Source organism: Alosa sapidissima, chromosome 6, assembly GCF_018492685.1.
Source record: "Alosa sapidissima isolate fAloSap1 chromosome 6, fAloSap1.pri, whole genome shotgun sequence".
NCBI lineage: Eukaryota > Metazoa > Chordata > Actinopteri > Clupeiformes > Clupeidae > Alosa > Alosa sapidissima.
The window spans coordinates 35513881-35536301 of NC_055962.1; the positions used below are offsets into that span (position 1 = coordinate 35513881).

A 22421-nucleotide genomic window follows, 5' to 3' on the forward strand; every position below is an offset into this window, starting at 1 on the left:
AATAAAAAGTTCTATGGAGATGTGCAAAAGTTGGAGAAAGTCAGATGTGTGTGTGTGTGTGTTTTGACGTGTGATGAAATAAGAAAATAAATAAAAGGTCTGTAGCATAGGGAGAGGGATGTAAAAGTGCTAAAAGTCTTGTAGGTGTGTGTGTGTGTGGGGGGGGGGGGGGGGGGGTCATGAGTGCTGAGGAGTGAATGAGTGCAAAGTCAGTATAGTGTGAGTTCAGAGTTGGGAAATGTTTGAGAGTGCTGAGGAGTGAATGTGTGCAAAGTCAATATAGTGTGAGTTCAGAGTTCGGATGGCCTGGGGATAAAAACTTCTCCTGAGTCTCTCAGTTCTGGCTTTGTGACTACATAGGCGTCTTCTTGATTTCAGTGGTAGGAATAATCCATTGTTAGGATGAGAAGAGTCCTTCAGAATCTTTTGGGCTCTTAGGAGTACTCTTCTGGAATAGATATGTTGTAGAGCAGGGAGTTGAGTTCTTATAGTACGTTCAGCTGAGCGCACTACTCTCTGCAGAGTACTACAATCTCTACTGTAACTGTGGAGTTCCCATACCAGGTGATGATGCTACCAGATAGAACACTCTCAACCGCTGAAGTGTAGAAGGCCTTCATGATGGATGTAGAAACTTTGAATTTCCTTAGCTGACGAAGGAAGTAGAGTCGTTGTCTGGACTTCTTCAGAACATATTGAGTGTTAACAGTCCATGTTAAGTCTTCAGTAATGTGGACACCAAGGTATTTAAAACTTGTGACTCTCTCTACAGGTTGCCCGCTGATCATTAGTGGGGTGTAACTGTAGTTCTGCTGCTGCCTTCTGTAATCCACTACCATTTCCTTGGTTTTATTGATATTCAGTGTCAAGCTGTTAGATTGACACCACTGTGCCACCTCATCAACCTGATCCAAGTAGAGCTGTTCATTGTTGTTACTAATCAGGCCCAAGATCACTGTGTCATCTGCAAACTTGATGATGGAGGTATGACTACTGTTGGCTTTGCAGTCATGTGTGTAGATGTTGTACAGCAGTGGACTCAAAACACAGCCTTGGGGAGCACCAGTGCTGATGGTTAATGAGTCAGATGTCAGACCCCCCACTCTAACCACTTGTGAACGGTTGGTGAGGAAGTCAAATATCCAGTGACACAGGGTGGTGTTCAGTCCTAAGGCCTTCATCTTTGTGACCAAGGTGAGAGGTAGCCCCCTCAGTTTAGCCCATGATAACCATTTGTGTAGAACCAGTGCACATTAGCCTCAACTCAACTCAACCAATGAGTATTTAAAGAAAAGGTCAGCTCAAAATGTTTTTTTTCTGTTTAATGTGTTACTGTAAGTGACAGATTGTTGATATGTTTAAATCACTGTGGAAGGCACAGAACGTTTCAACCACAGATTCTAGAACAGAGCTCTGTTCTAGAATCTTTGGTTTCAACCACAGGACGGAATCTCATTTACTCTGTTGTAGGCAGAAACCATAGCTGGCTGACATTTCCGTATCTGATCGTCTTCGAACCTCCGACTTTCGTTCTTGATTAATGAAAACATTCTTGGCAAATGCTTTCGCTTTCGTCCGTCTTGCGCCGGTCCAAGAATTTCACCTCTAGCGGCGCAATACGATTGCCCCCGGCCGTCCCTCTTAATCATGGCCCTGGTTCCAGTCCACGCAATCGACCGATACATAATCGCGTTTCACATTGAATAAGTTCTCTGTCCACTATCTAGGTTTCATCTCTTTGACGGTTTCCTCTGAAAATCCTCCCCGGCAAAACACGTGTGTGTGTGTGTGTGTGTGTGTGTGTGTGTGTGTGTGTGTGTGTGTGTGTGTGTGTGTTTGAATGTGTGTGTGTGTGTGTGTGTGTTTGAATGTGTGTGTGTGTGTGTGTGTGTGTGTGTGTGTGTGTGTGTGTGTGTGTGTGCGCGCGCGCATGTGTGTTTGTTCGTGTCCAAGCTTGCCTCTCTGATGCCCCCTCTCACCTCTCTCTCACACAGCTCCTGAGAGAACTGAAGCACCCCAACGTGATCGCCCTGCAGAAGGTGTTCCTATCCCACAGCGATCGCAAAGTGTGGCTCCTCTTTGACTATGCCGAGCACGATTTGTGGGTGAGTGGACGTACCTTGTGGTGGACAGCCCTGGCTTCTCTGCTAGTCGCCCCATCTTCTAGCTTCCTGTCTGCATATCAGCTGGGCAGCTGAAATCTGGTTCCTGGTCTTTCTTTAAAGTTTCAGTTTCGTGAGTGCAGTCTCACTCACAATGGGCCAGAACAATACATAGTGAAAGCTTCTGCTTGGTTAGTGTGAAAACCTGTTGCCTGACTGGCTCTTTGAAGATATGATCACCCAAGCCCTGATCTAGCTCATATAACATTATACTAGTTAAGTTGAATGCATTTCTTCATATTTTATGTTTTGCTGTCAATACTTTACCTTACTGTAATAGATAGATAGATAGATACTTTATTGATCCCTAGGGGAAATTCAAGGTCACAGTAGCATACAGACATACACACACACATTCACTAACAGCGGAAAAAGTAATTAAAAGTATATAATATAAAAAAACCACAACTAAGCAATAAGGACTGTAGAAGATAAAGAATATACTAAATATACTAAAATACAAATTATACTAAATAAAGCTTAATCTAAATCAATTCTAGAAAACAGTATCCACATAGTGGGTGATTAATCAATCAGGTGCGCTTGCAATGACTGAAGCAGGGATTGAGCATGTGGTCCTCTGTGCATAAGGTAAGGTAAGGTGCTCTTTGTGAATGAGTGTCATGGTGATGGTGCAAATGAGTAAGTCAAACAGTGCAACAGTGCAAGAATAAAGTCTGTATATCTATGTATAAATAACTATTTTAAGAAAAGGTATAAGTGTGGTCACAGTTCGGCTGTGGCATGGAGGGAGGGGTTGTGCATATGTGCTAATAAAGCACGCAAACAGTTCGGCTGTGGCATGGAGGGAGGGGTTGTGCATATGTGCTAATAAAGCACGCAAACAGTGAGGCAGAAGACAATAGTAAAATGGCTAGTGGACAGACAGTAATGTAATGTAATGTAATAGTGTGCGTGTGTGTGTGCGTGTGCGTGTTTGTGTGCGTGTACGTGTACGTGTGTGTGTGTGTGTGTGTGTGTGTGTGTGTGTGTGTGTGTGTGTGTGTGTACGTGTGTGTACGTGTGTGTGTGTGTGTGTGTGTGTGTGTGTGTGTGTGTGTGTGTGTTTTTGATCCAAGTGTCAGTGTAATGTTGTAATGGGCGTTAACTACTGAGCTGATTTGACTCTAATCTAATCTTCCTGTGTGTAGCACATCATAAAGTTCCACCGGGCCTCCAAGGCCAACAAGAAGCCTATGCAGCTGCCTAGAGGGATGGTCAAGTCCCTCCTCTACCAGATCCTGGATGGCATTCATTACCTCCATGCCAATTGGGTGCTCCACCGAGACCTGGTAGGTCCTACTCTACAGGCAAACCAGAGAGTAGACTGACATAGACAGTGTGAGACTTAGTAATGTTTGAAAATACTGAATGGCTCATAGCTTCAATGACAAAACAGAGAGAAAAGTAAACTCTCACACGGTTGATGCTGGTTAGGTAGATAGACACACACAAGCACGACCGCACACAAACAGATAGAGATAGAACCACTGAGATTGTGCCTCATGCCATTTAAAACATTAGCACATATATTTCTCTTTGGCTAGTGGGCGTAGTCATACAGCTCTGGAAAAAATTAAGAAACCACTGCACATTTTTGTGATGTCATCCTATGGTTGCTGAGTGACATTTGCATAAGTTGACAGTCATATTCAAATTTGCAGTGGTCTCTTAATTTTTAATATGACCAGCAACTCATTCGAATGTCACTCAGCAGCCATAGGATGACGTCAGAAAAATGTGCAGCGGTCACTTCATTTTTTCCAGAGCTGCTGTACAGTATACTGTACTCTGTTTCTTACACATGGTGATCTCCATTACTGCACTTGGTCTATACTCTTACTGCACTTGGTCTGTGTTCCTACTGCACTTGGTCTGTACTCCTACTGGACTTGGTCTATATTCCTACTGGACTTGGTCTATATTCCTACTGCACTTGGTCTGTACTCCTATTGCACTTGGTCTATATTCCTACTGCACTTGGTCTGTGTTCCTACTGCACTTGGTCTGTACTCCTACTGCACTTGGTCTATATTCCTACTGCACTTGGTCTACAGTGTGTTCCTACTGCACTTGGTCTGTGTTCCTACTGCACTTGGTCTATGTTCCTACTGCACTTAGTCTGTGTTCCTACTGCACTTGGTCTGTGTTCCTACTGCACTTGGTCTGTACTCCTACTGCACTTGGTCTACAGTGTGTTCCTACTGCACTTGGTCTATATTCCTACTGCACTTGGTCTGTGTTCCTACTACTGTGCACCATAATTAGTGACTTATCAAGGCTACGCTAAGCAGGTGAAAGGTTCCTGATGTCAGTGTGTTAAGAGAGGAGATAAGATTGCACCAAAAATAACCCTTGAATGAAACCAGTTCAGTTGGTCTATCAGAAGCTAAAGATTCTCCCTTGAACTCTTTCGTTTTCATTTGTACTCTAAACATTAAACTTTGGCTGGTAACATCTAACAAAGAACCTTAAGAGAGGTTCCTTGAGAAGTCCCTTGTCAAATTAATTGGAACTCTTAGAGGTTGTCCCATGGCTTGTAGAATAACCCCTGACTGATCTCGAGTAAAGCTTATGATACATGGGACGACTTTTTGTGCACTGTTGCTGTGCAACCGCACAACCAGTTCCATTTATTCTGATGATCATGATTATTTGCCTACAGATGATGAAAAATCTCCAGAAAAGAAATGATTGCTCAGTATCAATGGGAACATGCCAGAACCGCAATAATGAGGAACGCTGCCCAGCAACGTTGCTCAAAAATGTGCCCCAAGGGTCATCAATAATGAGGAACGCTGCCCAGCAACGTTGCTCAAAAATGTGCCCCATGGGTCATCAGCTTAAGACTGTAGTCTCTGGGCTCTTCTTATGACCTCAGCATTTGTTTCTACTGCAATCCCTGTCTGTTTATTATTGTGGAGCTGGCTGCTTGGAGCAGAGACCCACCTCCCAACCTCCCAGCTTCACCTCACCCCCGGCCCCAACCCCAGCTCCGGCTCCGGCTCCTGGTCTCTTGGCGTTCCTGTGAGACTCTCTCCTCTGCTGGTTTCCCACAGTCCTTTCCTGGAAGTGCTGCCTGGTCACCTGCCTCACATCCCAGCTCATTGTTGTGTAAAAGAGCCTCGCTGACCAGCTGAGGTTGTGATTTTAGGGAGGGGGGGGGGGTTCATAATGACCCAGGGTCACATGCATTCTGAACCCCCCCTCACCACACACACACACATACACACACACACACACAAACATAATTTTATCTGATCGAGTTGCCCTGACTAATGCATGCACGCAAACTCATTGACACACACACAGACACACACACACAAACACACACACACACACACACACGCACACACACACGCACACACACACACACACACACACACACACACACAAATAAGTATCCCTCTATGTACTGTAGATGCTGCAGTTTCCCTTTAAAGCAACAAACTTTGTTGTAACTTGTAACACTTTGGTGTTAACAGGCGTATTACATGCATCATAGAGAATGAATACAAAATGCTTTTGAGCGTGCCTACACCCACACATCCAGGTATGTGACATTCCCTTTTTAAACGCATGCCTTTAAGGTGGGATTAGTTTCTATGCCGTTCTTACACAACTGTAATGGTCGAAGTTATTGTGGAGGCAGGAGTGTGAGCGTGTTGGATTCCCGCTCGTTTGCTTAAAACTCTCTCTGTGAATTAAGTGCACTTGACACAGCTGTTGACATTTTTGCCACGGCGCAGGGAATCTGTTTACTGGGTCATAATCCTGCCAGCGCACAGGGAATCCCAGTGCTCACGGCGCTTCCACTTAGATCAGAGGAATCTCATCAAGATCATGACCTCTTATGCAACCCTGATGCTCCCAGCTGCCAGGGCGTACAGGAAGTCCCTGTCTCGCTGCCCCGTGACACAAAGTCAATACAAATGCGTCGTTCATTTGCCAACATCTCGCCAACAGACAGGCTTTGGGATCTGGAATGGAAAACTAGCAGATCATATGTCTGTTATGGTGGGCTGTTTGTTAGTTAATCAGTGCTTTTACTGCAGGGTAATGGGGTTGGGGAATACCAAGCATAATAGTTCTTTAGTTGTAAATGCACTAAGCACACTAAAAAGTTACGCAAAAGCAAAAGCTGAAATGGCAAGTTTGCTCAGAAAGCAAAATGCTAAATGCTAAAATAGCCAGTATACTTCCATAGCACACTGAGCTGAGAATGTCCATACAGTTAGTGAATCAATCGCCCTTGACCTCGCTGACTCGAGACGCTCAAATCAGTCACTTTTGATCACAGTTGCCACAGGGGCTAAGGATTGCTTGTTTTTTTTTTTTATTAACTGGTCTGTTCATGTTGCATGTCAAAAGACACACATACCCTGCGCTTAGCTGATGCAGTAATTCCTTGGAGGGCAACAGGTCCATTCTTGCTCGGCGTGGGTCTGCTAAGGTGTGACACTAATCCTCATTTCCTGATAACTCATATGCGCAAGCTTTGATTGCCCAAGAATCAGCACTATAGCACTGGCACACCTTGCAGCCAAAGCAAATATGTCACAGCATGACATGACAAGAACGGTAACAGTCCATAGCATGCTAAGGGCTAATGCATAGCAAGTCCATGCAGTGTAAGTAAATGGTGGCTAAATGTAAGGTTGTCTATGCCAGTGCTGTTCAAGCATTCTTTTTACCCCATGCAGGCTAAAAGCCTGATGTCCTGTCATGAGCACACTGAAGCAAATCCCTAGCAACTTGCAAATAAAGTATTGCATCTTGAATCTTGAGTCATACTGTAGAGCCACTCTTCTGCGGGTGAATGAATGGCCCTGTTAAACATGTGCTCAGAGTGTTCTCTGTAGCTGCTCTATCTGATCAGCAACCAAGGTTAATGCACTCCCCCGCTCTCACTGCATTCCTAACTCTTCCTGCCATTGTAGATTTGGGCCTGCGTGCGTAAACATCACACACTGTTGACGACTGGTGCGACGGCTGTTTTTGTTGTCATTATGCTCGCGGCTTGTTTTGGAAAAAAACAAAACAAAATGCTGGAGCGTTCAATTTGCGACTGGCCACAGCGATTGTAAATCTACTCCTCAGAAATTACAGTGTGTCGGCGGCTTGGTGGTGCGGCACGAAGGGCCCGTGTTTACAACAACAAGCCCTCGGCGAGTACACAACAACAAGCCCTCGGCGAGTACACAAGACAAGCCCTCGGCGAGTACACAACAACAAGCCCTCGGCGAGTACACAAGACAAGCCCTCGGCGAGTACACATCAACAAGCCCTCGGCGAGTACACAAGACAAGCCCTCGGCGAGTACACAAGACTGCTCCCACCCGAACGCAGCCAACTGCTGCTGGCGTGCCTGAGAAGCCACAGACAAATTTCTGCGACGTTTGATTGCACCTTGGGTTTTTCGGTCTCTGGCGTCGCAACACACAGAGCCTTTCGCCGCAGCCAGACTCTCCAGAACGTCGTAACGTTTAACCTCACAGCGCAGCATCTCATTCACCAGAGCATTTGTTCATTATTTCTGGGCTGTGTGTCTCTGTTTCTGCTGAGTGTGTGTGTGTGTGTGTGTGTGTGTGTGTGTGTGTGTGTGTGTGTGTGTGTGTTGTGCCGTACGTGGCGTGAGGGCAGGAGGTTGGGGTGTGTGACAAAGCTGTGGTGTCAGGTCGTCAAGGTCAGGGCAGAGGAGATCTATCGAGAGTGCCGTGTCCAGTGCTGATGCTGAAAGAAAGCGGCCGAATGATAACAAATGATTCTCTGTCTCCTGTTGAGTCATGAGTTGCACTCAGGGCCCATACGTGCACTGGCTGGTGGTATGCATGCGCTGGCACACTGAGCTCCAGTGGAAAAATCAACCCCCACCCTTTTAGCCATCCATCCATCTATCCCCCACTCCACTCCTCTCCTCTCTTTTCTTCTTCCCTCTTCTCTTCTCTTCTCTTCTCTTCTCTTCTCTTCTCCTCTCTTCTCTTTTCTTCTCTTCTCTTCTCTTCTCCTCTCTTTTCTTCTCTTCTCTTCTCTTCTCCTCTCTTCTCTTTTCTTCTCCTCTCTTCTCTTCTCTTCTCTTCTCTTCTCTTGTCTTCTCTTCTCCCTTTTCTTTTCTTCTCTTCTCTTTTCTTCTCTTCTCTTCTCTTCTCCTCTCTTCTCTTCTCTTCTCTTCTCTTGTCTTCTCTTCTCCCTTTTCTTCTCTTCTCTTCTCTTTTCTTCTCTTTTCTTCTCTTCTCCTCTCTTTTCTTCTCTTCTCTTCTCTTCTCTTCTCCTCTCTTTTCTTCTCTTTTCTTCTCCTCTCTTTTCTTCTCTTTTCTTCTCCTCTCTTCTCTTTTCTTCTTCCCTCTTCTCTTCTCTTCTCTTTTCTTCTCTTCTCCTCTCTTTTCTTCTCTTCTCTTCTCTTCTCCTCTCTTTTCTTCTCTTCTCTTCTCTTCTCTTCTCTTCTCCTCTCTTCTCTTCTCTCCTCTTCTCTTCTCTTCTCAGACCCCTACATCAAATCAAAACATGCTGCAATTTGCTTCAGTCACCCACAAGTGCCTCACAAGTCTGAGTGAGTGTGTGTGCCTTGGTTAATGCATGTGTGTGTGTGTAATACATTAAGGTGTGAAAGTGTTTGCCTAGAGAGAGAGAGAGAGAGAGAGAGAGTGTGTGTGTGTGTGTGTGTGTTTGCCCTTCAGTGAATATATAAGCACATTGCATTGCATACATAAAAGGGTGTGTGTGTGTGTGTGTGTGTGTGTGTGTGTGTGTGTGTGTGTGTAGGCATAATGAAGAAGGTATTAGGTGCAGCACAGACCACATTCCATATCTCCCAAGGGGCTTGCTATCTTGCACTGAGAGAGAGAGAGAGAGAGAGAGAGAGAGTGTGTGTGTGTGTGTGTGTGTGTGTGTGTGTGTGTGTTGAGAGAAGGGCTGGAGCAGGCCCTGGTAACAGCATCTCTCATGCCTCCACCAGTCCTGGGCTTACATAACTCTCTCCATCGTTCTCCGCACTGCCCCTCCCCCTCCATCTGCACACACGCACACACACACACACAAACACACACACACCCTTCCCCTACCTTCCCTCCCCCTCCCATAACCTTGTTATGTAACAGCCTCTATACCCTCTGTGTCCACAGTATAAGTGCAGTGGGATTGCTGTATTTGTCTCTGTGAGTGTGTGTACGAGCAAGAGTGTATATGAGAGAGAAAATGAGAAAGAGAAGTAAAAAGGGCTTTATTTATTTATTATGTTTTATGCATTGAAGGAGAGAGGTGTGCGTGTGCTTGTGCGTGTTGGTTAGAATCCATGTCTCCTTTTGTGAGTCTGCTGCTGCTGACTAGGCATTTGACAAACAAAGTCTGGCAGATTCCCAGCTGCAAACCTCCTTATGTGCAGATTCAGTTTGTGGCTTGCCATTTACAGTTGGGTCAACATAATAACACAGGTACGTGGTAGCATAGAGCTAAACAAAACAAGGACAGGTGAATTAAAAGTATAAGTATATATATTCTTTTGATCCCGTCAGGGTAATTTGGTCTCTGTATTTATCCCAATCCGTGAATTAGTGAAACACACTCAGTACACAGTGAACACACAGTGAGGTGAAGCACACACTAATCCCGGCGCAGTGAGCTGCCTGCTACAACAGCGGCGCTCCGGGAGCAATAAGGGGTTAGGTGCCTTGCTCAAGGCACCTCAGCCGTGCCTACTGGTCGGGGTTGGAACCAGCAACCCTCCGAAGCGCTAACCAGTAGGCCACGGCTGCCCCCCAAATGTTGTACCTCGACAGAGCCCTTCTCATCTGTGAAACTACATCTTGTGTGTACATCGTGTGCTCCTGATCTGACATTAGTTATTGATATGCACCTCCACAATTGGTATCTACTACAAAGTGTACTTTACAAGTTAGTGTGCAACAAAGTCCTTTTCTGAATGCTACATTGTTGCCGGTGCGTGAATGTTGGCCTGATGTTTAATGAAGGCCATTTCCTCTCATGGACATTTCAGACAAATTTGGGAGAGAGTAGCAAGAGCTCTCCATGGAAGTCAAACCGTAGGTCACACATGTTTATCTTTTATCCTTCTGGTCTTGAACTTTGAGTCTCTTTCAGATTTCACTCTTTCATCATGTTGGGCAACTGGTCCCTGTCCTCCTCCATGTGTAGTTTCCAGTGTATTCGCTGGTGCTGCTGAAATTCTCCCAGCGTATATTTTCTCCAGAGACGCTCTCTTCATATCCTCTACAAACCAGTCCAGGACTCCTACTAGGTCATTGGGTTGTCTCTCCATGGCTCAGCTCAGCTTGAGTTCAACTTGAACTCAAGCTGAGTTCAACCCCCCCGAATATATCACATTTTTAAAAAATACAACTCACTGTAACCGTCCGAGGAACACGAAACTCAAAGCTATGTGTTTGCCCAGAGAGCAGCCGCCGGCTCCCAAGGACAAGTAGGGTAATGCATTGAGCGTGAAGTCTGTCAGCAAAATAGGATATAGGTCATCATTTAATCATGAGTTCTATAGGGCCGGTGAAAAAGCCCAGACAAAAAGCACAGTGTGAGGAAGGCTGCAAGCTCTGAATTAGTAATGAATCAGCTCCCTCAGGTTAATGTCAGGTTGCCTTCGATGCTTTGAAGGGTCTGATTCAAAGTCGCTGTAGCAGAGAAACATCCCATGTATTGGTCTGTAGACGAACCAACAACTTCATATTTCAATATATTTCAATGCTAATTGCAGAAGGGTCGCACTCAAAGTCGCTATAGCAGAGGAACATTTCATGTATTTGTCTGTAGAGTAGCCAACGACTTCATATTTCACTGCTAATTGTGGAAGGGTCTTGTCTTTTATAAGTTGAGTCAGTTGGGTGATTCATATCTCTCTTTTCCCCTACAATTCTACAGATGTGGCACTTTCTTATATCACACTTGCTAATTGATTTGCACTCTCACATTGATGCACAAACACACACATACACACTTTTACACACAGGTTCATCACACCTCTCCACTGGTCCATTTGCACAGGTCTCTTGAGAGAAGCTTCATGATGCTGTTTTTACTTCTCGTTTTTGCAGTCCAACAAGAACAAGCGTCTTAATTATATGACCTCAAGTCACATGGCCAGATAAGGAGTATCCTCTCTCCGTGTGTGTCGATGGCTGCATCTTTTTCCTTGAGTGCCGTTAAATAATGGACCACGTTATTATTAGCCCCGTTCCTATAGCAACAGGCTCATGTTTTCGCCTAAGTGGCGGCGGGCCTGTGAAGACGTGTTGGGTTTTGCACACGGGAACTGGAGAGCGAACTGTTGCGAACAGAAGGCTACAGGATGAAAACAGATGCTCCGCTGCTTCTCTCAGATCGGAGAAACGGTGTAGGCCCTCGCCACCGGAGAGAGAGAGAGGCCCCATTCACCTGCAAATGATGCTGCTCCTCTTCTCCTCCCCCCAGCACTCTTTCATCCACGGCCCCATCTTCTAGTTGATTATGACAAGAGGAGAGTGTTGTGCGTGTTGGGGGGTTCATGTTTGATGTTGCATGCACCGCTGAGGTGTTGCGTTGAGCGGCAAACTCCAACCCCAAGGTCTTTCTCAAAGAGCAACTGCTGAATATTTCTTCAAAGACAACATTTGGATGGAGATGCAGTTTTCACCTGACTGTGTCTGTCAGCAGGGGTGAAGTGTTTGGCATGTTAAGACACTGGGGGGAATCGACTTTCCTCTCATCAACACCTGTGGTTGTTTCCATTCACATGCTCGTGTGTGTCACATCCCGACCCAACTACGCACACTGATGAAAGATCTGGAAAATTAAGTTATTTAAAGCAATCCAATGTAGTTTTGGGTATTTTGGCGACTTTAGACCTCCCCCTATAGTCGCAAAATATTTATATTTTTGACCTTGCCGTGGGGCAGCCGTGGCCTACTTTTGGGGCAGCTGTGGCCTACTGGTTAGCGCTTCGGACTTGTGACCGGAGGGTTGCCGGTTTGAACCCCGACCAGTAGAAAGCGGCTGAAGTGTCCTTGAGCAAGGCACCTAACCCCTCACTGCTCCCCGAGCGCCGCTGTTGTTGCAGGCAGCTCACTGCGCCGGGATTAGTGTGTGCTTCACCTCACTGTGTGTTCACTGTGTGCTGAGTGTGTTTCACTAATTCACGGATTGGGATAAATGCAGAGACCAAATTTCCCTCAAGGGATCAAAAGAGTATATACTTATACTTAAAAACTTCTCATGGCTTGAGTCCTTCCCCCTGAACACCGTACATGTGCATTTGTTTTGGAGCTGAAGGACTAGCAATAGGCAAAAACAATCTCCAAAGAGCTATATTTACTGACTAGGTAATTTTTCACCATTCTCACGAGATGTCTCCGAGCCCCCGTCAGTTAGCTGGTTTTCTGCCTGTGAGGCGCTGCCAGCTATGCTAGCTATTCTGCCCATTAAAAGTTTGTTTACCATCACAATGACTGCAAATCTGTTCTGTTAAGGTAAAAAAAAACGTACATAGTGTTGCTTTAGCAAACTCATTCTTGAGCCTCATTAAATTCCTTCTTCCTGTTTGAGATTTAGAGAGTAGAAGCACCATGTTTGGATTGTAGGACATTTCCATTGTTGAATCTACAAGTGCTTGACAAAACAAATATTTCAAAACAACAGACACACGAGAGGACTATTTTGACTAACGTTAGACTTTGTTTTTAGAACCAACATCTAAAAACACCTGATAAAAGAGCTGTGTGCATGCTAGTCTATTTGCTCCAGGCTGCACAGGCTGATGTTTGTCAGGTCATTTTAGACTGCAGCCCGGCCTCTAATTAAAACAGCGGGACAATGTTGCAGTAGGTGTTGTCGTCACAGTCAGAAACATTCCACTCCTGATGTCTTTTGTCTTAGTCTCAATTGCTGTTCTCTTTGTGGTTTGGGGTAACAGGAGGACACTTTACTCCAGTTATAAACTAATGTCTCGTGTAATAAACTAATGTCTCAAGTGTCTCCAGATTTGATTCCACTGTACTTTAAATTGAACAAATCCAGCAGTAGATTAAATTGAGGTGCTCTGGGTTGTGATGAAGACCATTGTCCACCTGGCATGAATGTACCCCCATGTATACTACCAAGGAAGGAGGACTCAATATATTTAAATGATTATTAATTATGACAAAAATGGGTAAATGTGTAAAAGCTCCTTCACAGGGAGGCTACACCAGGCACGTAACTGAAGCCCTCCGTTTGTGGAGCGTCTGCTGCAACATTTAGCTTCCACTTGACCAATGGAACTGGCTACACCAGACAGAGCACTTCAGTTGTGAACCCGGTAGCCTTGGCCTTTAAGAATACCCCTTCTGCCTCTTGGTCATGGTCAGAAACCCATTAAGGATTATCTTGTCTAACCTGGTTGGAGAGACTCGCGGCCTGAAGCTGTCCATAAACCAAAAAAATCACTTGTTTTTTCTCTCTGTGTCTCTGTCTGTGTCCCTACTCTAGAAACCTGCTAATATCCTGGTTATGGGAGAAGGACCAGAAAGAGGCCGGGTCAAAATAGGTAAGGAAACACCAACACTGTGCCCACTTATTTCAGATTTTTGACATATCTAGGTCAGTTATCTGTGGCTAGGGTCCCTGGCTCAGAGTTTTCCACTGTCCTCCATTGATTAGAGAAATCCTAATGACATTATAAATGCTGACCCTTCTCTTATCTCTGGTCAGGACACGCTGATAGCGCACAGTCAATATGATGTACCGGTAATCATTACCAAGATCTGTAGCATACATTGTCATGTCACCTTTGATAAATACCAACTGGACCATGATTCTTCCGTTTTTGACCACAACTGGTTTAGATTGGACAAATGGAGTGACACAACTCTTTCCATTTCATGTCTGCTGGCACGCCATCTTTGTCATAATTGTACTGGCATCATTGGATATCAATAATCATGCCTAAACCTCGGACCTTATGACCTTGAGATGCATGCTGCTGTATGACAGTATTCAGCCCGTAATGGCCGTGCCTGTGGTCAGTGCATCCAGTGTTGCCCGTGGTTGTGTGAGGCTCACTGGAAAGAAGGCTGTTGCCTGTCTGGATGGTGTTAACCTTCATCAGGACTCTGGAGGTCCCTGAGGGATTGAATGGACCCATCACCCCCACCACACACACACACACACACACACACACACACACACACACACACTCACACACATACACTCATTGCATAACACAGAAGGCTATTCTGGGATGATGTCACTCGTCTCTCTATAACGTGGGGGTCTATTTTTACCCCTTCCCACCCTTCGCCTGGCATACCTTCCCCCAGCAATGGGATGTGAATGGTGTGGAGAGCTATGTGCTGTGGAGCCCTAGTTGGCTGGACAAGAGTTCCCTCCTAGAAGAGATAAACCCATTTAAGCTCCAGAGGTTTCCATAGCTTGAAGAGACTTTGATCTCTAAATATTAATTCACATGGAACACAACTTGGTAAAACCGAGCATGACACGTTTGTATGTGTTAACAATCCATTTGCCTCTTTCCCACCGTTTGATTTCCATACACGACACAGCAGGTCTCAGTCTGTCAGCGTGATGTGTTCTTTTGATAACTTTTGGATGTGGCCTGGTGGGTTGCCTAACCTGTTGTGAATGATGTAGCGTGTACTAATTATACCGTGCTAAGAATCCATTTGCACGTAACCTTACACCCCTTCTCAACAATCTTCCCCAGGCGGTAATGAAATACCAAGCCAAAGCTGCTTAGCTTGTTTTTGACCCAGTATTTTTCCTTTACAGTCACAGTGGCCTACTCTGTGTAGAAAGATGTCATGGTTTGGTTTATGATATTGATGCGTGTGGGTGTGTGTTTACCTCCTCTCTCCACAGCGGACATGGGCTTCGCTAGGCTCTTCAACTCCCCACTCAAACCACTGGCTGACCTCGACCCGGTTGTGGTAACGTTCTGGTACCGGGCCCCCGAGCTGCTCCTGGGAGCGCGACATTACACCAAAGCAATTGGTGAGCCGCAGTCCACAGGGCTCGACCCAACGCCAGGCCCTGCTTCACACTGGCCTGTTTGGGTGATGCTTTTTCCTCTACGTCAGTGCAGAAGCCACTGATTATACATGTGCGATGTCTGTTCCTCAGAGGGAACTCTAACCTGGCCCTTCGGAGGCCTGGGTTGGAAGCAGTGGGAAAGGGTGTCAGAACGTGTAGATGTGTACTTTTCACAGGCCTCTTGAAAGCACTCTCAAAGACAGAGCTTCACAAGTCATTCAAAGTTCACGGTTCAAGTTCCACTAACTTGTGAGTAAACCAAGGCAGGACTGTGGTTACAGAGCTATGTCCAGGCTCTTTAATCAAGTGCCATTTGAGAAAGTAGCACTCCCAACATTTCTCTGCTCAGCAGCCATTTCTAGAAGTTAATATCAACATAATTACTGACTGCTTTCTGTAAATGTTTGTGATCAAAACAGCAGCATCTTTTTGGTACCTTTTATAGCCTATAGTTAACAGCCAAGCTGCCCTCTGTCGTTCAGAGGACAGAACTCTCATCGAGTTTGCCACCTCTCTCTCCATCACCTTGTGAACTGACCACTTAACGAGATAAAAGCGTAGATTGGACTTTGCCTACCGTCTGTTTGCTCTTGCTGTCGCCGGGCCCGCGCTCGCCTTGTGATCGCTGTTGACATTAGCCTCGTGGGCCGTGGATGTTAGTGAAAGTGACAGGGTGCCACTTAACAGGGCCTCAGCGACCAGCCACGCAGTCGGTCAAGAATGTGCTCTGGTCTGTAAACAACACGCACGTACCGTATGCAAACTTAAGTGAACCCTTTCTCCCTTCATCGCCAGGAGTTTGGTTGATAATCCAGGCATATTTTTTAGTCATGTTTGGCAAATAATGTAATATGTAATTACTTTTTCCAAGAGCTAACAATCTTAATTGAACCCTTCAATAAAAGTAAGTGTTGAGTGTAAAACTCAAAGCTTGTGGTGTCAAAGCACAACTGGATGTAGAAAAGAGCATGGATCAGCTCAGTACATTACATTAATCCATGTAGCAGATGCTTTTATCCAAAGCAACTTACATATATCAATTATATTATAAGGGCCATCCTCCCTAGAGCAACTTGGGGTTAAGTGTCTTGTTCAAGGGCACAACGGTGGAAGCCGGGTACTGAACTCACAGCTTTTCAGGCTACTGCATGCTAAGCCAGCTCCTTAGCCACTACGCTACCACCTAAAAGTTAGAATGTTAGGAAACATGAATGACTGGTCACTGTCTCATCGCTTCTGCTTGTTTGCCTCCGTCTCTTGCCAGACATATGGGCCATCGGCTGCATCTTTGCCGAACTGCTGACATCAGAGCCCATCTTCCACTGCCGCCAGGAGGACATCAAAACCAGCAACCCCTTCCACCATGACCAGCTGGACAGGATATTCAGCGTCATGGGCTTCCCAGCAGGTCTCCGTGCTTATCAGAGATACATAGTTTAGAATGGTGGCCTGTTCAGAGTCTGTGCCATTATGGTGTTGGGATGTGATGGCATAGTTGCAAACCTATAGATTAATCTATGAAAGGAGATCAAATGGTGACTTTTGTCAGCTGATGGTTAATGTTTGAAGTGTAGTAGAAGTATCATATTGTTGTTATGTAGAGGTTTTAAATGAACGTCACTTATATGAACATCTACGAGCACAAGAAATGTGGTTTCATCTGGGAAAACCATAATGCTGTTGTTTTCTAGGAGCCTGATTTTCATGAATAGTTCTAAAGCTGTTTTAATTCAGCTACAACAGCTAGAACAAAGCACTACCAAACAAATCACTTACAAACAAAGCACTAACAGGCCAAACCTGTATGACCTGCTTAAGGTCTACTTAGAAACCGGTTACCCCGGGTGTTTTAAATTAGTTGACAAAGGTAATTTAAACAATAGACACATTTAGCAAACGTAAGGTTGTTTGAAAACCAAAGATACAGTCCTTTTTCAGTCTTGGTCTTCATAAAGATAAAGAAGCTTCTATCTCTTTGTGAAAGTGTTAGTGTGACATCTTTGTATCTTTGTTTGTTTTAAACGAGTGTGACGAATTCCACAGATAAAGACTGGGAGGACATACGGAAGATGCCGGAATACCCGACGCTACAGAAGGACTTCAGGAGAACAACGTGAGTGTCACACTGTCATCAGGTGCTCAGAGTTGGCAGAGGCCGAGCATGTGCTCCCTGCCTGTCACCCAAGGGCGTCCTGGATCTGAGTTCCTGGAACCAATGGAACCTCTGAGTTCCTGGAACCACTGATGAGATGCACCTCAAGTTCTTGGTGCTCATCCCTCCTTTGGGGCAGCCGTGGCCTACTGGTTAGCACTCTGGACTTGTAACCGGAGGGTTGCCGGTTCGTACCCTGACCAGTAGGCACGGCTGAAGTGCCCTTGAGCAAGGCACCCAACCCCTCACTGCTCCCCGAGCGCCGCTGTTGTTGCAGGCAGCTCACTGCGCCGGGATTAGTGTGTGCTTCACCTCACTGTGTGTTCACTGTGTGCTGAGTGTGTTCCCCTCACGGGATCAAAAGAGTATATATGCTCATACTTTATATACTTAACATATGCTCTCCATTCACAGGTATGCAACGAGCAGCCTCATCAAGTACATGGAGAAGCACAAAGTCAAACCAGACAGCAAAGTGTTTATGTTGGTATGTGTGTCTGCTCTGTTTCTCCGCCATGGTTTATTTTGCCCAGGAGTTGTAGGGCTCTCACCAAATATGGCACTTTGATGAGAAATACAAATGCCAGCGTTTGCAAGCCAAACCCCTGGGTACATTAAGGCTCAAATTTAGCCTGGCAGCTTTGCTACAGTTTTGCTTTTTGTTGGCAGCTCGTATAGCGCAGTTGGTAATTGCAAAATACGCCAGCCTCGAATCAAGAAATACCCCATAATGACTTGCTGTTAAAACTTTAAAACCCTCCTCCTTTCATATTTCTAGGTCACAATAAGAGCCTTTGTTATTGAGTTTCACAACTGAAGTTTTCGATGAAATGTCTTTGTTGTTGACATTGCATGGTATTTGCACAAAATTAAGCACAACCAGACAAATCTGATTACTTTTTTCTACACTCAAATCTAGCTTCAGAAACTCCTGACGATGGACCCCACCAAAAGAATCACTTCTGAACAGGCACTGCAGGACCCCTACTTCCAGGAGGACCCTCTACCCACCTCGGAGTAAGACCCATTTCACTGCCACCTGCCCCCCAGAAGCCTGCACAGACCTCCTGCACTACATTTCCAAGCCCCAGAAACCACTCAGTGCCACTCAGAGAACCTGCTCACACTTTCAAAGCCATCTTTGTTCGGTTCACAATGAAGGCCATTGATTGGCATCGCTGGAACAGGGTCACTTTTTATCACGTGCTCCCCACAGTGTGAGGGAATCGTGCGGCCACTCTCCCCCGCTCACTCTCTGGTGCTGCTGCCCTGCTTCCCAGGGGTGACCTGGATACTTACTCTCCCCAGTCCATAACACAGGGAGACAGTGTGTGTGTGTGTGTGTGTGTGTGTGTGCGTGCAGCAGTCTACGTGCTACTATGCAGTGTGTTGTGTCTGAAGTAGTGGACACTCCAAGCGGTGTGGTGTGGTGCTCTCTCCTCTTCTCCCCCCCTCTCTTTCTCTCTCTCCCTCTCTCTTCCTCTCTCTTTTTCTCTACCTCTCTCTCTCTCCCTCTATATAACAAGTGCCTCTTCTGTCCCTTGCAGTGTGTTCGCTGGCTGTCAAATCCCTTACCCCAAGAGAGAGTTTCTCAATGAAGACGAACCAGAAGAGAAGACTGAAAAGGTGATAATAATAAAAAATAAAAAAAACAATCCCCCTTGAATGATCCAAAATACTGTTTCGCAAAACACAACAAGCTACTATTTCCACATGATGTCAAAGTCAGGGGTTGGGGCCGACGTGGTCCAGTGTAGTCCAGTGCGGAGACACACAGCCAGTGGAAATGTCCCCTGGGGTTTAACAGCACGACGTGGATGATGAGGGAGACTCCTGCCGTCACGGCAGCTGAGCCTCTCTTACTGTTGTGAATCTGAAACGGTAGACGAGGGGCCGAGGACGAGAGAATGTGCTGTGCGTGGAGTTACAGAGAAGAGACAGCGAGACGTGGCCTGAGCCTAGAGACGGCAGCCTGGGTCAGAGCTTCAGAGAAAGAGGATGGCTCCAGTGTTCACTGACTGACAGTCGGGCTCAGCCACTCACTCAGGGAATAGGCACTATAAATGAGAGAGACAGATTAGCCTGTAGCTACCCTGTAGCAGGCGTCTGGGGCAGAGCAGAGGTGTCAGGAGGCAGAGAGGAGCCTCTGAGTGTGAGTTTGGGAGTGTGTGTGTGTGTTTGTGAGTGTGAGTGAGTGAGTGAGTGAGTGAGTTAGTGAGTGAGTGAATGAGTGTGTGTGTGTGTTTGAATGTGTGTGTGTGTGTGTGTGTGTGTATGTGTGTGTGTGTGAATGTGTGTGTGTGTGTGTGTGAGGAAAAAGATTTGTGTGCAAGTAACCAAATATATGTGTACTCATGTCTCTCTATATGTGTGTGTATGTATGTATGTATGTATGTGTGTGTGCGTGCCCACGCACTCACTAACCGCGACAGAATGGGTATCTTTCACCAGCAGCTTCCATGAATCCCAAACCTCTGATGGCACTAGCAGCTGCTGTCAAGTAGGCAACACCTGATAGCAGCCGACATTGCAACGCAGTCACATTCACGGCCCAATGCCAGGCAAGCTTGCGGGCAGGGCGGGCAAGGATGGAGACTCCGCTCTGCTTCTCCTTGTGGCCCAGCCTCGTGAGGTGCTCGGACCCCAGGGCCGCACCGCGGGCCTCCCTCACAATGTCACACTGCCCCGGAGAGAGCAAGGTTACACATGGAGGGGGGGGCCAGTTATGGGGGGGCCTCCACGTGGAGTTATGCAGCAGGAGGCATTTGTCTCGCAGTGGGACGGTCATGTGGTGCATGATTAATATGTGGTCAACATCTCTCATAACCTTTTAGGAAACTGTTTATGAGACTGTGCACAAGGGTCATGTTGTTGTTGTTAATGTTGTTGTTGTGTATCTTAAGGGCAAGAAAAAATAGAAATGCAACACTGCTTCATCAACGGATCAACCAATTTATTGATGAGGTGACGTTTCGGTCGGTCAGACCTTCAACAGAGTCTGGAGGAACACCAGCTCATCAATTAAATATTTGATCCATTGACTAAGCGGTGTGATTTTCCTGCTCTTCAGTTGTACTTTCCAAAACAGCTGTACCTGCAGTATAACTTATCAAGGTGTAAGCCTTCTCTCTATCCACAGTGTTCTTGTGTATAGAATAGGTTGCTACTAGAATATCACTAAGTGTGAAATGTGAGACTGGCAAGTTTAGCCAAAGTCTTTTTTTGTGTTTGTTTGTATTTATGGGTATTGGTAACCTGGTAACCTCTTCCCTCGATTTGCAGAACCAGACGCAACAGCACCAGCAGACGACGACGCAGGCGCAAGGGCAGACGCAACAGCAGGCGACTGCGCCGCAGGCCCCCTCCCAGCAGAGCTCGGCGCAGACCAATGGCACGACGGGGGGGGCGGCGGGCGCCAATGCTGGCGGCGGCCAGGACCAGGGGCCGCCCAACAAGAAACCTCGTATCGGGCCCTCAGGGGCCACCTCAGGCACTGGAGTCCTGCAGTCGGAATACCAGGTGAGACGCTCAGGGAGTGTCTGTCGCTGTTGCGGAGATAGTGTCGATCGTCAAAAGGGCTGTGTCTCACTTGACATTGTTATTTGTACACATTGTACTGTAACTATACAAATCACAGCATGTAAAATAGGAAAATGTTGGAATTCTTTTGTCACTATTGGGAGGTGTAGGCTAATCAAAAATCCTGTATACACTCTTACTTTTCCTCAGTAAGAGAACAAAGGATACTTTGTTTGTCTTTGGGCTTGTGATTATAAGTGTTTTAAAACTCTTCAATATGTAAAGTGTGATAGATTGATAAGAATGATATATAGAAAGCATGATTGATGACATATGCGCTTGCATAATACGACAGTGACTGGTTTAGGACTCGAAAAAAAACTTGGACTCGACTTGGCCTTGGTAAGACTTGACTTGGATTTGCTTGGGACATCTCTGTCTTTACTTGGGACTTGACTTGGACTTCAGCGTTAAGACTTGAGACTTACTTGTGACTTGCCAAACAGTGACTTTGTCCCACCTCTGGTATGGCTAATACCTTTTTGGGCTGTCATGTGATGAGGAGGGTGACAAATGTCAAAACCCATGTTAGTTCACATCTTGAGGGTATATGCTTTCAGACAATATATGGTTTAGGTGGTTTAATTAGTTTTCCCTTCATGGTACAGCCCAAAATGTATCAGCCATACACTTAATCAGGGATGCAAACAGCGCGCCTTTTGGCGGATGCCGCCTTTTTCACGGCTGGTTAGGGCACTTGTGTGAATCGTGCAGATCCGACGAGTTTTTCTTTGGGGGGGGTTGAAGTGTGATTATAATTTCATCAAAGTTAATTCTGTATTAAAATGACTACATAAACTCATAGCCTACCATTACAGTCCATGAAACATAGGAAGTGTAAGACAACACTAAATCAAAAAGCTGCGCACGTAAAAATCCCATTTGCTGCGCACCATTATCCTACTGCTACAAGGCTGCACTTCACTGCACTCACTGCAAGGATTTAACGTTACATCTATCAGTCCGGGATCCAGTAATTTTGTGTCGCACCTGGTCTTTTTTGCAAGAAAGGTAAGGTTAACCATATTTGATGTCTTCTAATCACATAATTTCTACCATTTGCATTGTGTAATGTTTAGGTTGTCCTAATGTGTCATTACAGTCTTTACAATAACTATGCCAGGTTAGTGCTAGTTATACAACAATTGGGTTCTATGGAACTATTTATTTGTTTCTGATTGGCCGAGAGACGTTCCATGAGTTGGAATATCCCTGGACATTTCAACTCAGACTTTGCACAGCTAATAATAAATCACTCCGCGATACAATGCGAAGATTTGACACAATGTTCTCATCCCAGCTCTCCACTATTTCAAGCAATGGGTTACTCCTTAGCAAACCATAACGAAACAGTGCTTCACCACATCTGTGGATTAAGCCACACAGTCAACTCAATGTAAGTAAGATAAACGAGGATGCTCTCAGCATTGCCAGCATTGTGTATAATATAATTGTCACTTGGAGGAGACTTGTAGATAACTAACGTTAGCATAATTAGCTAA

General features: G+C 45.7%; 1 protein-coding gene across 4 annotated transcripts in view; it reads left to right on the forward strand.

Moving 5' to 3' along the window:
* The window catches only part of cdk19 (cyclin-dependent kinase 19), a 73270-nt gene that overhangs the window by 36665 nt on the left and 14184 nt on the right, over window positions 1–22421 (forward strand). For all 4 annotated transcript variants that reach the window (XR_006032386.1, XR_006032387.1, XM_042095366.1 and 1 more), the window contains exons 3-12: window positions 1995–2105; window positions 3314–3454; window positions 13629–13686; window positions 15018–15149; window positions 16453–16596; window positions 17232–17301; window positions 17755–17827; window positions 18260–18357; window positions 18888–18966; window positions 20623–20859. Coding sequence is in view for 2 of the 4 variants with exons in the window: in XM_042095366.1 (XP_041951300.1) it covers window positions 1995–2105; window positions 3314–3454; window positions 13629–13686; window positions 15018–15149; window positions 16453–16596; window positions 17232–17301; window positions 17755–17827; window positions 18260–18357; window positions 18888–18966; window positions 20623–20859 (1143 nt within the window). In the remaining 2 variants the exon portion in view is untranslated. The remainder of the gene's footprint in view (window positions 1–1994; window positions 2106–3313; window positions 3455–13628; window positions 13687–15017; window positions 15150–16452; window positions 16597–17231; window positions 17302–17754; window positions 17828–18259; window positions 18358–18887; window positions 18967–20622; window positions 20860–22421) is intronic.